Source organism: Gracilinanus agilis, chromosome 1, assembly GCF_016433145.1.
Source record: "Gracilinanus agilis isolate LMUSP501 chromosome 1, AgileGrace, whole genome shotgun sequence".
Classification (NCBI taxonomy): Eukaryota; Metazoa; Chordata; class Mammalia; order Didelphimorphia; family Didelphidae; genus Gracilinanus; species Gracilinanus agilis.
The window spans coordinates 724,426,027-724,442,209 of NC_058130.1; the positions used below are offsets into that span (position 1 = coordinate 724,426,027).

Here is a 16,183-nt window from a genome sequence, read left to right on the forward strand (position 1 = left end):
ACTGAGGTCCAGAGAGAGGGAAGAACTTCCCGAAGGTCAAACATTTTTTTTTAACCCTTGTACTTCCATGTATTGTCTCATAGGTGGAAGAATGGTAAGGGTGGGCAATGGGGGTCAAGTGACTTGCCCAGGGTCACACAGCTGGGAAGTGGCTGAGGCCGGGTTTGAACCTAGGACCTCCTGTCTCTAGGCCTGATTCTCACTCCACTGAGCTACCCAGCTGCCCCTGGGTCAAGCATTTAATGGCAAAGCCAGAGCAAAGACTCTGCTTTCCCAAGCCTTGGTCCAGTTGGCTTTCCATTAAGCCATAGCTAATGATAAAAAGAAATAAAATATCCTTATGTGAATTAAAATAATTTTTTTCCTTATACTTTACTTTTGTGAAGTTTTTTTTTTTTTTGTGAAATTGCCACACTTCTTGAATACTTCTACCTTGACAAAGGTCTGACTTTTTAATATCAATATCCTACCAATGTGTATAGACTGACAGTCATGGAGCACAATAGTTTCTGGGGAGTTAAACATAAAAATTGCTCAGACATAGAAAGGCACATGGTGGGTAGGGGCACAAATATTGTGTTGATTCTAAGACAGAATGTAAGGGTTAAAAAAAAGAATAATAAAGAAGAACCAGAGTAAATAAATGATGTCATTAAAGAGACGCAGGTTGAAAAAAGAAAATGGGCTAATCATGTGATGAGAGCAAAGACCCCCTCACCCTTCTACTGGTGAATTCTCCTGACTGGTGAATCATTGGCTAGGACTTCCATTTCTTGGAATCTTATTCACATTTGATTCACCCTCAGATCTACTCAATTTCTAGACTATACTAACTCCTCATCAGCAAGTATGGGGCTTCCCCATTCTCTCCCCTCCTTTCCTAGTTTCCCTTTATGTTTTCTATTAGAATGTGAACTCAACAAGGGGAGGAACCTTCTTGTTTTCTTTCTATTTATATTGCCAGTGCTTAGCACAGTGCCTGGCACACAGTAAACGCTTTATAAGTGCTCTATCTTTGTTATCTATCTCTATCTTCTATCTCCATTATCTCTTTTTTTCCAAACATATGCCTGTCCCCTCTATCTCTACCAATCTGTGTCTTTTTTATCACCTATCTCAATCTAGCTAATGCTACCTATTCATCTTTTTCTTTTAAAAAAATATAATTTATTTATTTAGAATATTTTCCCATGGTTACTTGATTCATGATTCCCTCCCTCCCCTCTCTGCTCCCAGAGCTGACAAGCAATTCCACTGGGTTATATATGTATCATTGTTCAAAACCTATTTACATGTTATTCATATTTGCAGTAGAGTGATCTTTTAACATTAAAACCCAATCATATCCCCATCGAACCATATGATTGATCATATGTTTTTCCTCAGCATTTCTACTCCCACGGTTCTTTTTCTGGAGCTTTTTTTCTCATAAGTTCCTCTGAACTGTCCTGGGTCATTGCATTGCTGCTAGTAGAGAAGTCCATTACATTCAATCGTGCCACAGTATATCTATTAGTCTCTGTGTACAATGTTCTCCTGGTTCTGCTCCTTTCACTTTGCATCAATTCCTGGAGATCTTTCCAGTTCACATGGAATTCCTCCAGTTCATCAATCCTTACAGCACAATAGTATTCCATCACCATCAGATATCACAATCTGTTCAGCCATTCCCCAATTGATGGACATGCCCTTGTTTTCCAATTTTTTGCCACTACAAAGAGTGAAACTATGAATATTTTTGTACAAACATTTTTCCTTATTATCTTTTTGGGGTACAAGCCCAGCAGTGGTATAGTTGGATCAAAGGGCAGGCAATCTTTAAAGTCTTTTGTGCATAATTCCAAATTGCCCTCCGGAATGGTTGGATTAATTCACAAATCTACCAGCAGTGTATTAGTGTCCCAATTTTGCCACATCCCCTCCAACATTTATCACTTTCCTTTGCTGCTGTGTTGGTCAATCTGCTAGGTGTGAGGTGGTACCTCAGAGTTGTTTTTATTCGCATTTCTCTAATCAGGAGGGATTTAGAACACTTTTTCATGTGATTATTGATAGTTTGATTTCTTCATCTGAGAACTGCCTATTCATGTTCCTTTCCCATTTTTCAATTGGGGAATTATCCATCTTTTTCTATCACTTATCTGTCACATCTGCCTCTTTCTATCACCTCTCTTTTTCTCAGTGTCCCTCTCTCTCAATGTCTCTCTCACTCATGGATAGCTTGGTGTCTTCTAGATGTCAAAAGTCAGTGAGGAAGTTTCCTATCCCGTTAGGTGAAGCCTGTGAATGAACTTATGAACCAGAATTGACCAGGAGGGCCAGGAATGGATGGGTTGCCAACAGCATCCCTGGAGGCCATGTCCATATAGATGAGACCAGAGATCCATCTGAGTATTTGAGTTTATAACAGCCTACTGAGATAGGTAGTACAAGCTTTACTATTTCTGTTTTCGGTGGGGAAACCAAGAGAAGAGAGTTAACTTAGACAATGTCATGCAGCTAGTGAGTGTTGGAACCAAGGTCTCCCAAATTGGACCCAGGGTTGTTTCTCCAATATTACCCTGTTCTTGGATCTCAAAACCACAGGCATTCACTGATTAGAAAACAGGAAAGTGACTGGGGTGTCTTCACTGCCACAAGAAGAAACCTCTGGGAATTCAGTTTAAATGATAAACATTGGTTGCTGTAGTGATCCCTGCTCTCCTGAGAGAGATGGGAGTTGTGGGAAGGTACCATTCCAGCCATCTCTGCTAAGACAATTTTTAGCTTTCCTATTTTCTGTGGCTTCCTTGGCACACAAGAGAACTTTTGTTTAAAAATGTTAGAACATCCTAGTTCTCTGGGTACCCATTGCTGGGCTGAGAGAGGGTGCTAAGCACTCTAGGAACTGCTAGGGGTGTGTCAGGCTTCAGGGTAAGAGGTGCTGTGCCTTCAAAGAGGTGCCTGGGTTGCTTTTAAGTACAGCCAAATTGTTGGAAAGAGCCTCAAAGTTTCCCTCAGTTCACTCATGGGCATTAGGAAACTGGTTTTCCAAGAGATATCTCAAAGAAAACAGTCAGTGTGGGCAACAGCATGAGTCTTAGTCCCAGGACCCGTCAGAAATTTCTCCAGGGAAGGATGGGATTGCTCCCTGCCCAGCCATCCAGAGTGGTTAGAATTTTTATCAGCTCAACTTTCTCAGGTGAGTGACCTAGTATTTGAAGTAACAGTTCTTGGAGATAGAATGTATATCACAAAGGACAACTCTAGAATGGCAGAATGGAGAAAACGTTATCCTAGGTCTCTGGAGACATGGGTTTGGGGTCCAGCTCTGTTTGTCTGTCTGTCTTTACCACCTGCAACAAATCGCTTCTCTTCTCTGGGTATTTTTTTCTCAACTATAAAATGAGAAGACTGGACTCTCATGTTCTGTATATCTTGAAGCCTCCCTGCCCCAATTTTGTCATCTCGTGTTTCAAAGTCTCTTCAAGCTGAAAAGTTCTGTTTTTATGCAGTAAGGAATATATTGTAGGTCTTTTCAAGATCAGATAGCCTGTTTTCTGTTGTAAAGTCCCTTCTATCCTAGCTCTGATTTGTTATGTTTCCAGACATTCTATGTTCTATGTCATAAGGTTTTTACTTGCTCTGAGGTCTCCTCTAAGGTCTGCATTCTAAGGTCCCTTCAAACTCTATCATGGTATTCTAAGGTCCTTCTCAGCTTTAATATTCTGTACTTTAAGTCCTTCAGCTCTCACATTTTCTTTTCTAAAGACTTTCCCAGCTTAGGAATTATGTGTTTCAAGAGCCTTTTAGGTGTTTTTAAGTACCTAGGAAATTTCAGCATCCTTGGGCAAAGCTCTGTTTACCATGCCTTAGTTACAGCTCTGGTTGACCCCAAAGGGAAGAATTAGAAGCTATGTTTGGAAGTTACATAGAGATAAATTTGGGTTCTATGTAATCAATGACTCATGAAAATTAAAGCTGTCCACAATAGGATGGGCTGCATCAGTAAGTAATGCTTTTCCCCCATCACGCACCACCAGAGGTCTTCAAATAGACTTGATGGCCTCTTGTTGGGTATTTTGTAGATGGAATTCTTGACCAAGCACAAGCTGAATTACTATATGGTTTCTTGATGCTCTTCACATCCAAATTTCTGCCAGGCTCCACGAATCTAAATTCTTTCCTTCTCAGGAAAATAATTTTACATTATTGACTTTTCTATGACTTCCTGAAGTAATCTAAGTGGCTACATAGAACCATAGCTACATTTGGGTCAGAAAATTTAGCTAACAGTCTTAGCCCTTCCTAAAATCACCAAATCATAGGTTATGAGAGCTGGTAGGGGCCAGTGAATTTAGAATATCAGGATTAAGATGAACCCTAAGACATATATAAGGTCAAGGTAGGAAGGGACCTTAGAACAGAGGATAATAGATTTAGAGCTGAAAGAGAATCAAGCACCAGTCCAGCTCTATAATTTTACAGATTAAAAAACTGGGCCCCAGTGGAGTTTCATGACTTGCTCAAGATCACAAAGGTAGTAAATGTTAGAGGTGGATTTTGAACCCATGTCCTCTGATAGTCCTCTGAGAGACAGTGTTGTCTTTACTGTAGCATCTTACCTAATGTCAGAGGCGCATGGGCAGGGTTCTTAGAACATAAGCATGGGAAATTAGATTTGGGAGGAGCTTTAGAACAGAGAGGATCATATCCAGAAGGGGCTTTACAACATCTCATACAGAGTATAATTATGAAAGAGACCTTAGGGTTCATTTTCATTTTGTAGACTGAAAATGTGGGATTTATGAATGAAAATTATTTGAACATAGCCACATAGAAAATTAGTGGGACAATCAGGCCTGGAATCCCAGTTTACTGACTTTTGGTCTGATGGGACATGCCATCATTCAAAGCTGTCACACACCACTCAGATACCTAATCCTAATCCTGCCTTTTCTTCTGTAGTCTTCGGCTAATGTCATATCCTCATTTTGCCTGCATGAATTGTGATGATTAATTCAGCTGAAGTGTGGTGCTGGTAAGGTCTCAACCACAGTATGATGATAATGACAACACCTCCAAGTTCTGCACCCTTTCAGGGGGAGCTGGTGGGCTATTTAAAGGCTTTCGGTTTCCCTTTTTGTTTATGGGATAAATCCTTAATACTTGTGTTGTACAGCAAGTACATTTTGAAAATTTGATTCAGTCAGTCAACATTTATTTAAGCGCCTACTATGCGCCAGGAGATTTTGTTATCCACATTTAGGAGAGAATAAACAAAAACTCTATCCAAGTTTTATTTTGGAGATTTTCCTGTGCTAACTCCAGGTGACAGCAAAGAAATGAAAAAAGAAGCTATTCTTTGGGGTCAGCTCCCAGAATCAGACCTGGCCTGGGTGAGCCCAGAGACCTTTAGGTATTACATTTCTTTATCTTCACTTAGAGTTTTCAAAGTCTTGTTTCTCTTTCTTCCCTTTTCCCTCTCCCTCCCGCTCTCTCTTTGTCTCTCTCCTTTTATTTTCTTCCTTCCTTCCTTCCTTCCTTCCTTCCTTCCTTCCTTCCTTCCTTCCTTCCTTCCTTCCTTCCTTCCTTCCTTCCTTCCTTCCTTTCTCCCCTTGACTTCCAATTCTTTGCTCCTTCAAAGAGCTGCTTTAAATATTTTTGTATATATAGGCCCATCCCCCCTTTTAAAAAATTCTTTGTGATACAAACCTAGTATCTGGGTTGCTGGGTCAAAGGGTATGTACTATTTTATAGTCCTTTGGGCATAGGCCCAAATTGTTCTCCAGAATGGTTGAATCAGTTTACAACTGTCTTAACAGCGTGTTAGAATTTCAGTTTCCCTACATCTTCTCTAAGCTTTATCATTTTCCTTTTCTGTTATAATAACCAATCTGATAGGTATGGGGTGATACCTCAGAGTTGTATCATTTGTATTTATCTAATAGTGGTTTAGAGTATTTTTTTGCATGACTTTAGAGCTTTAATTACATCGCCTGAGAACTGCCTGTTCATATCCTTTGACCATTTATCAATTTTTTTATTTGAATTTATTAATTGGGAAATGTTTCATGTTCTGATACATTTGACTCATTTTTCTATGTATTTGAGAAATGAAGCCTTTATTAGGGAGACGTGGTAAAACGTTTTTCACCATTATGATTACTCCATCCTATTTCCCCTACTTATCTTTTTTCTCTCGCCTTTCATTCTGTCCATCCCCATTAAGTATTTAGCTTCTGACCACCACATCCCCCAATTTGCCCTCCCTCCTTCTCGTATGTTCTCTTCCTTCTACTGTCTTGTAGGGTGAGGCAGATTTCTATACCCAACCGAATGAGTATGGAGAACCGCTTGTTTCAAAGTGTCCCAGGAAAGGACAGGAAGGGTAGCTGCTCCTGTTCCAAAGAATGAGTCCTGGAGTAGATTAATTGCCATAAGGTTTCTCTCTGATTCACTTTAGACTAAATGGTCCTTCCCTGCTAATATCTTTCAGATATGGATGCAGAGAGAGAGGCTCTGCTGGGAGTTGCATACCCTGAAGTACAGACCTTTTGTCAGAAGCATGGCTTAATGTTGGAGGTAACATTTGCTTTTCTGGTCTTGTCATTGGGACAAGTTCTTTGTGGGCAAACAGAGTAACGTAGGGGGTCATAGGGATGGGATCTTTGAAAATCATCAATTCTAGCCCCTAACTTGAGACAATAGAATGGCTTTGCTGAGGATTATGTGAGAAATGAAACATAATAACAATGGCTCATTTTTGTATTGCCTTTACAGTTTTCAAAACATTCCTTTTAGGAATTGTATTCCTTAAAGTAGAATTATGGAATTATGCCCTATTGCCTCCATTGAGTATTAGCATTCATAGAAATAGATTCTAGAGAATACTAGAAGGGGTAAGCAATAAGAAAAAGGTTAAAAGCAGAACAACATTCCCTTGAATAGGGCATTAAAATTAATATCATGGAAATTTAAAAAATGAATGAGGTAGGCAGAGGAGGGAAGATTAGATACCATACCTCGTCTAAACTAGGAAAGGGAAGGATTGACCAAAGAAGTAAATACAAGGAGTACAGGATTGGGCAGCAGTAGCTGGAGTGAGAGGACCAGGTTTAGATTTGGATGAGCAAAATAAACAGCAATCACTATGTTGATTTAAAAGAGGTAGTAAATTTATATTACATACATATATACATACTCACATTAGTAGTCAGTGGAAGAAAAGATAAACTTAACAATTATAATTTTAAATGCGAATGGACTGTTTCCCAATAAAAAGGAAAAAATAAACAAATGGATAAGAAAACAAAATTCAGCAATCTGTTGCATCCAAGTAACACAATTAAACCACATAACCACCTGTAGCACAAATCATAGGAACAGTAAATGATTATGTTAAAGATAATAGCAATGAAACAACATACCAAAACTTTGGCGTGTGGTGATAGAGGCCCTCAGAGGAAAATTTTAATATCTGGAAACTTATATTAACAAAATGGAAAAAGAGAGCACTAATGAACTAAGCATTCAATTATAAATGACTAGAAAATAAACAAATTAGCAACCTTAAACACAAAATAAGGAATCTTACTTAGTATTGGTTCTAGAACAGAAGGTAAGGATTAAGAAAAATAGTTGGATATTAATGGATGATATTCTTATTATTTCTTATTATATGAGAAGGTTCAATCTAGAAGTTGGGTTGGGGTAAGGTATAAGAAATGAGTATAAAGACAAAAGGTATTAATGAAATTCTTTTTAAATAAAAGTATTCCCTTTAGGTGAATCATCAAATAGAGTAAAAGAATGTTAGAACTAGAAGGAATATTAGAATATGTAACATAGAAATGGCAGAATTAGGAGGGACCTTAATAATTGCTGATATTTATACAGTAAAACCTTTAAAAAATATATCACACTTCCTTCCCCTACCCCAAAAAGAACCTTCCCTTGAATTTATGAAAAATAGTTCAGCAAAATTAACCATCACCACATTCAGATGACATCTGACAGCATACGCAACATTCTGTACACGTAGTTTCGTCGCCTCTGTACCAAGAATAAGGACATGTGTTTCATCATCTGTCCTATAGAACTAAGTTTAGCCTTCCTAATTAAGTTTAGATGACTTTAAGTGTCAGCCACAGGTATTATTCTTCCCAGGTTTCTCCTGATACTAAGTTCAGGTTTGTTTGTTTATTTTTTACCACTATACTATAGTACCTCTAGAAATCTAAGGACATAAAACATAGAATTCTTTCCATAATTCATAGCTTCCATTAAGTTACACTTAAAAAAAAACCCTTACCTTCTGTCTTAGAATCAATATTAAGTGTCAATTCTGAGGCAAAAGAGCAGTAAGGCCTAGGCAATGGGGGTTAAGTGACTTGTCCAGGGTTATACAGCTAGAAAGTGTCTGAGGTCCCATTTGAACAGAGAATCTCCTGACCTCAGACATGGTACTCTATCCACTGGGTTACCTAGCTGCCCCACTGTTAAGTTATATTTTCACATACTATGTGTTCGTTAATTGGATTAGGCTAGTAGGGGCAGTAATTCCCTTTTCTCCTCAGAACCCCAGGCTCCTTTTCTACAACTGGCCTTTTTCCAGCTCACTATGTGATTCTTGTTTTACCCAGGTGGTGGATCTGAGGTGGGGTCTCCGTACCTGGGAGGCTGTGGACCACACAACCATTGACCTGTGCTTGGAGGAGATTGCAGTGTGTCAGAAACTCTCCGCAGGACCCACTTTTATAGTAAGCAATCAATCCACAGGAATTCATTAGTCACCTGCCATACACCAGGGACTATGCTAGGTGCTGGGAGCGTGAAAATAAAGTGAAAACAGTTCTTGCCCTTAAAGAGTTTATAATCTAGCAGAAGAAGAACAACATGAACGTAGCTATCTAAAAAAGCCCAACAGAACATGATGGTCCCACCGCCATCTTTGGCAGAGATGTTTCATCCTGGGTAACTCTTATCATGATAAAGGTCAACCATCTCCCAGGCTGAAGTCTTAGCCTTGTCTAGGGGTCACTCTGAAGCCCAGGAACTGACTGGGCAGAGACTGTGGCAGGAATCCCTGCTACGTGGTGGGGACAAAACTAAACAGAAATGTCATTTGAAAAGAAGAATAAAGAAGTAGATAGGAAGAGAGATAGATGGATAGAAAGGTAGACAGAGAAGGCATTTATTAAATATTATATGTCCAGGCACTGTGCTAAGCTCTTGGGACACAAGTACAAGGAAGTAGTGTCTGCCCTGAAGAAGCTCGTATTCCAATGGGGAAAGACAATACATAAAGGGGAACTGCAAAGTGAGAAGGAGGGCAATGGAAGCATTATATGAAGAAGGACTTAAAGTGGTGCGGAATCCTGGTCCTGGGACAAATAAAGCAAAAAGCTCACATAATCAAGCTCACTTATCAGAATGACAGTGGTTTTGCAGTACTGAGACTTCCATTCTTTCTTTCTTTCTTTCTTTCTTTCTTTCTTTCTTTCTTTCTTTCTTTCTTTCTTTCTTTCTTTCTTTCACCCTTACTTTCTGTCTTAGAATTGATACTAAGTATCGGTTAAAAGGTAGAAGAGTGGTAAGAACTAGACAATTGGGGTTAAGTGACTTGCCCAGGGTCACAAAGCTAGGAAGTGTCTGAAGTCACATTTGAACCCAGATCCTCTCAATTCCAAGCCTGGTTGTCTCTCCTCTGAGCCACCTAACTGCCCCTAGACTTCCATACTTTCTTTTTGGCTTCCATCACCTATCCACACGCTAATGGGAAACCCTGTGTTGTGGGAGAGCTTTAAAGTCAAACCCTGGATCTGGATAGGTTGCCCTTGTCAAGAATGAGGGACTCTGATAGCTAGCTTAAAAATAGAAGAGACTTGTTAATTTGAGTAAGTCAAATGGTTAAGTCAAATTGAATGGCTAAGGGAGACAGAACAGATGGAATGCTACCTCCTAGAGGAGACGTATTCTTGGCTTTATATACCCTTTTGACCACAGGTGACTAGAGATAGGATGATGATGGGATGTTTCTGGGTCTCTGGAACCTGAGATGGGTCATGCGGTTATGTCCTATGCCTCAAAGTCAAAAGGGGGTGAACTGTCCAGTTTAGAGGATAATTAAATATCGGGGATATAAAATAGATGCTTATCAGGAAGGAGCAATCTGTGAGATGCCTATCTGTGCTCATCAAGAATGAGGGGACATCTCAGAGGGGAACTTCTTAGCTCAAAATCACCTTCTCTAGCACTGCAAGAATGCAAGGAAAAATGAGTCTTTTATGTACACTTTTATGTACATTATGTATCTGGCACACAAACTGGGGTTTTGGGGTATCTAGGGGAAGCCTGTACCCCCATGTCACCTGTACAACAGAATTTGACACATTCTTGCCAAAGTGGTTGAATCATTGTGCCTGCCCATAGGTAGTCCTACCTGACCAATCTATTCTTTTAGAAATATTTATTAAGTAAAGCTTTGTGATGGAAACTGTGGAGGGGATAAAAAAGATTCAAGGAGGAGCAGCCTCAAGTAGCTGGAAGAGTCCTGGAACAAGATTTTTAAGTTTTGACCCTGCCGTGTCCTAATTGTACAACTTTGGGTAAGCCACTAACCCTCTATGGGCTTTGGTTTTGCCATTTTTAAAATGGGCACATAGAATGCTTAAGTGACCTTATCATGAAAAAGCACTTGTAAAACTGTAATGTACTAAGGAAGTATGCGTTATTACTAGTACAGATGTTAAGGCACTTGTCATGAAATGCTTCACTGTATTTAGATGTGCTTCCATCTCATGGATATGAAAAAGTCCAGATAGCGAATCCATCTGGCTATTTTCCTATTGTGTGATTCTTGTCTATGTCTTTTTTTTTTTAATCAATCCTGCAGAGAGGATTTACCTAATGGACTGGAAGTCTTTCCTCTAGTTCTTTTAATATTTCATGGATGTTATATTCAGGTAGAACCAAGAAAAGGATTTTTTTTAAAAATCACTATACAAATGTCAGGTACTATTATTTTTTTTTAAATTTTCTTTTAAACCCTTGTACTTCGGTGTATTGTCTCATAGGTGGAAGATTGGTAAGGGTGGGCAATGGGGGTCAAGTGACTTGCCCAGGGTCACACAGCTGGGAAGTGGCTGAGGCAGGGTTTGAACCTAGGACCTCCTGCCTCTAGGCCTGACTCTCACTCCACTGAGCAACCCAGCTGCCCTGTGTCAGGTACTATTATTTGTTTTTTTTTTATTTTTTTATTTTTTTTATTTTTTATTTTAAACCCTTAACTTCTGTGTATTGACTTATAGGTGGAAGATTGGTAAGGGTGGGCAATGGGGGTCAAGTGACTTGCCCAGGGTCAAACAGCTGGGAAGTGTCTGAGGCCGGATTTGAACCTAGGACCTCCCGTCTCTAGGCCTGGCTCTCAATCCACTGAGCCACCCAGCTGCCCCCTCAGGTACTATTATTAAGGCATTTGGAGTGAATGCATGTAACATGCCTAATCCCAGATCAATACACAGAAACCACTCTTTCCCTCCTAAGTCTGATTTATTTAAAAATCTTAGTTCAGTCCATTAATACTTATTATTTTTCTGTTTATCCTTATGAATCTTTTTCTTTCAAAGAGATCATGTTGTGGGGGTTGGTAGTGTCCTACATTTGGGGGCAACTTATCATCAGACAAATGCTACAGTTTAAATAAATCAGTAAGAATTTGCTGGGATGAGCTAAAATGTATGCTGATGCCTAGTTTCTAAGAAAGACTTAAAATATGAGGGACTTAACGAAGCTTAAAAATGACTTATCTGAAGATACTACCCCATTCCTGCCCTCCTGCTCCCCCACCCCCATTCTCTACTGATAGACTTTCACATCAGAACTCATCTCATCCCCTCTATTTGGAGTGATTATTAATTCTTTGTTAGACAAAGAAGGAAACACAGTGGATTCAGAAGATCTCAGTCAAATCCCACCTGTATGTTCTTAAGCAAATCATTTCCCCTCCCCAGGCCTCAGTTTCTTCATTGGTTGGATTAGGTGATCTCTGAAATCTCTTTCAATTTTAGAATTATGATTCTATGAGAAGTGAACCTAAATGGAAACAAATCTCAATATTCTTTGAATGGCTGAGGAATCTTAAGTGCCTTTCCATGAAAATCCAAAATGACCTCTAAGTCCAGAGGGAACCATCTCTCTAGTAAATAAGTCATTAGGCTGTTGTATAAACCTACATTTTCCCCAAAGGCTTCTCCATTAGGGGGTTTGGGGCCTTTGGGGGAAATAAGCAATCAGAATGTCTTTCAAAACACGTGTTGTGGGATAAGCTGACTTTTAAAAATTCTTTTCAATGGCTGTTTAAAGCTTCATGTGACTACAATGAAATAGTATGTCGCTGACCCAGAATGGCAGAGTTGGGAGGGACCAGAGAACCTAGAATGCCAGAGCCGAGAAGGCCTTTAGAACACAGAATAGTCGACGCAGAATCTCAGAATGTAATATATTGATCTGGGAGGTAACTGAGAGCTGGGATGGTGTTTAGAACACAGAACATTAGACCTAGGAATATATGTCTAAGCTGGGAAGGATTTGAGAGCTGAGATGCTATTAAAAACACAGACTATGAGACCTGGAGTCACAGACTATAATAATACATTGAGCTGGGAAGTAATTGAGAGCTAGAATGGTGTTTAGAATACAGAATATTCGAACTGGAGTCTCAGAATATAATATATCTGAGCTGGGATGGTGTTTAGAACACAGAATATGAGACTTGGGAGGAGTCTCCCAATATATGTCTGAGCTGGGAAGGAATTGAGAGCATCAAAGATCAGAACCTAGAGGCACTTCAGAACATAGAATTCTGAAATCAGGGTAACAGAGACGATAGAATATCACAGAATTGGAAGGGCTCTTAGATTTGAATTTCCTCATTTTATAAACGAGGACCTTCAGGCTCAGGAAGGTCAAATATCTCTCTCAAGGCTGTACAAAGAAGTTAATGGCCTTGGTTCGAGAGTAAGAAGCCCTAGGCTCTTGGTTCTGTGACTTCTCCTTGTACGATGCCGGGAAAGATATTTTCCCCTCTATGGTCTTAAGTTTCCTCCTCTGTAAAAGAAGGGGTTTAGAAAACTGATTTACTAGTTTCCTGTCGCCTCTGACACTCTTTATTGAGATCCTTCGTAGCAGGACCTAGGAGAACTAATTCTAAATTACCCCCATGTGACCTAAATTCTAAATCAATGAAATCAGGTTAATGACAATGAAAATATGACCTTTATTGGCTCCAGGGTCTGTCCCTATGCCCTCCCAGATTCCAAATGCTGAAACCTTTAAAGCATGAGGCCCCATTGGCCTGGGGTTGGGGAAATGCTTCTGGGGAGAAGCCCCTCAGATCTCACATATTGGTATGTCCTATCCCAATTACTGTGTATACGACAGTATCTCTCTACATCCTCTGCGGCAGGCACTCGTGGGTGATCAGTATGGACACTGCCCTATTCCTCGACTGATCGAAGAGAAGGAGTTCCAAGCCCTGTGTGCCCAGCTCACAAAAAACCCCAACAGCCTGACTCTCCTGGCCCAGTGGTTCTGGAAGGATGAGAATGCAGTCCCTCCCGTCTACATCCTGCAGCCCATCACCACCCATTTGCCCCAGTATGAGAAGCAACACCATGGGGACTGTGCAGCCTGGAAGAAAGCAGAGAGCAGCTTGGCCACAGCCCTTCGAGCAGCAGCCCAGGATGCAGAGAGACAAGGATTGATCAGCAGGGAGCAGAAGCTTCGATATCACAAATCAGGTGCAGCTCCTTTCAGGACAGAGATGGACTGAAACTCCTTCTCTGAGGCCGATAACAGTTCTTATTTCTATAGCATTTTGGAGTTTAGAGTTCTTTCCTCACAACTAACCTGTGATAAAGGGAGTATAAAGATTATCACGCCCATTTTAAAGACAGGGAAACTGACTCAGTCATATGACTAGTCTAAGGTCATACAGCTAGAAAATTGCAAAGCTGGAAAATAATTAATTTCAAGCCCAGTGCTTTTTTGCTTTTTTTAACCCTCACCTCCTTCTTAGAATCAATACTATGTGTTGGTTACAAGGAAGAAGGGTAGTAACAGGGTTAAGTGACTTGCCCAGTGTCACATAGCTAGGAAGTATCTCAGGCTAAACTTGAACCCAGGACCTCTTATCTCTAGGCTTGTCCCTTAATCCACCGAGCCACCTAGCTGCTCCCTCCAGTGCTTTTCCCAAAGCATTACCTACCTAGATCTTTTCCTAGAGATTCTCCAAAGTACTATCCACTTCTCTAATTATTAAGAAAGGAAAAGGAAGTAGTTTGGATACCTTTCATTGGCCACCAAATAGACATTTGCTATTTTAATTTTTTAAAAAGTCCACTGTCATGGACTGGGAAGAGATTGGGTCTGGGATTATGAAGACATGGGTTCAAGTCCTGGTAACGATATTTTCCAGCTATGTGGCTGTGGACTAGTCTCAGTTTCTTAATCTGTAAAATGGGGATAATCATATCATAATTAGTTGTGAAAAAGTGATTAATAGACTCTAAAGTGCCATTAAAGTTTTTGCTACTTAAAAAATATGTCTCTAATTTCATCGGTTTAAGTACTTTCTACACAGTTTATACAGATATATATATGTATATATATATATATATATATATATATATATATGGAGTTCTATAGAACATTTCTATACAGTTTTAAGTTCTTTCTAAGTATACCTATAAAAGATCACCAGCCTGGCACACCTTTATAGACAGTCTTTCAGGAATTTCTGTGCCCAAGACCCATTTTTCCTCTGGTGGCCAAACCTTCAATGATAATGCTTTCCATACCTAGGTAGGCTGGTCTTTGCAAACAGCTCTACAGTTAGGGGACTATCCAGAGCATAACATTAAGTGGTCTAATGAAAAAAAAAAAAGCAATGGGATTCAGAACCAGGTGATCTGGATTTAAATCTGGCTTTGTGCTTCCTTAATTTCTGGATTTTGTCCTGCTTAAAGAAGAGAAGACTTAAGTACAATATGATAATTGTCCTCTAATATCTGAAGGGTCATCCATCATGTGAAAAACATCGGTTTTCCCCCTTCTAAGTGGGTGGGTGGGGAAAGGAGCTAGAATCAATGAACAGAGGTTATAGAGAGCCAGATTTCTGGCATCTCAATATAAACAGAAATTTTTTAATCACTAGAGTTAATCTAAAAATGCAAGATGCTGCCTTGGGAGGTAGGGGGCTCTCTGGCACTAGAGGTGTTCAAGAAGGCAATGGAGAGTAACAGATTATACTTATATATTTGCCCTACAAAGTGCTTTCCTCTCAACATCCCTGAGAAATAGGGATTCTCTCACCAATAAGAAAACTGAGCCTTGGGGTGTGTGTGTGTGTGTGTGTGTGTGTGTGAGATGATCTGTGGAAGGTCAATAAGAGGTCAAATAAAGTCAGCCAGCAAATGAGAGAGACCAGACTCCCCAAGAGATCTTATGCCTCCAAATCCAGGATTAATTCTATTGAATTACTTTGCTTTTTTTTTTTTTTTTTTTGAGACAAGATGAGCACTTCTCAGAGATGCTAGAGGAAGAAGGAATTCTTACATTGGGCAGAACCTTGGATTTGATGACCTTGCAGCTCTGAAATTCTAGGATAATATGATATCTTTGGTAGAAGTCGGTCTTTTGGTGAGAGTTGGGGGTTGGAATAGGACAGTGATTTACGGTGGAGATCAGGGCAACAATGAATGTTGTTAAATAACAGGAAGTATGATAGAGTGGAAACAGTGCTGATGTTAAGAGACCTGAGTTCAAGTCCAGATCCACCATTTCCTGGCTGTGCTCTAAGACTCTCTGGTTCTCTTTTGTAGAATATGAAAGAAGGTGATAATCAGATATATGCTCACTACTTTCCAGAGTTCTTGTAAGGAAGGCATTATTTCAAATAGAGTAGGACGGTGATGCGCAAACTTTTTAAAGAGGGGGCCAAAGGAAAGGAAATGCTCAACTGTCAGTCTGTTTCTAAGGCAACTCTTTTGAAGTTTCATTGTATTGTATCCTATTCATTGTATTCATCAGATTAGGAATAATGTCATGTGGCTGGATAGAACATTTTAGGGGGCTGCATCTGGCCGGAGGGCGGTAGTTTGCCCATCACTGGACTAGGACCTCCCTCCCTCCTTCCCTCCCT

General features: G+C 39.9%; 1 protein-coding gene across 1 annotated transcript in view; it reads left to right on the top strand.

Moving 5' to 3' along the window:
• The first annotated feature begins 6,480 nt into the window (after window positions 1–6,480).
• The window catches only part of NWD1 (NACHT and WD repeat domain containing 1), a 64,893-nt gene continuing 55,190 nt past the window's right edge, over window positions 6,481–16,183 (top strand). Inside the window, exons 1-3 of the mRNA XM_044685329.1 lie at window positions 6,481–6,564; window positions 8,625–8,741; window positions 13,448–13,781. Of these exons, the coding sequence (XP_044541264.1) occupies window positions 6,481–6,564; window positions 8,625–8,741; window positions 13,448–13,781 (535 nt within the window). The remainder of the gene's footprint in view (window positions 6,565–8,624; window positions 8,742–13,447; window positions 13,782–16,183) is intronic.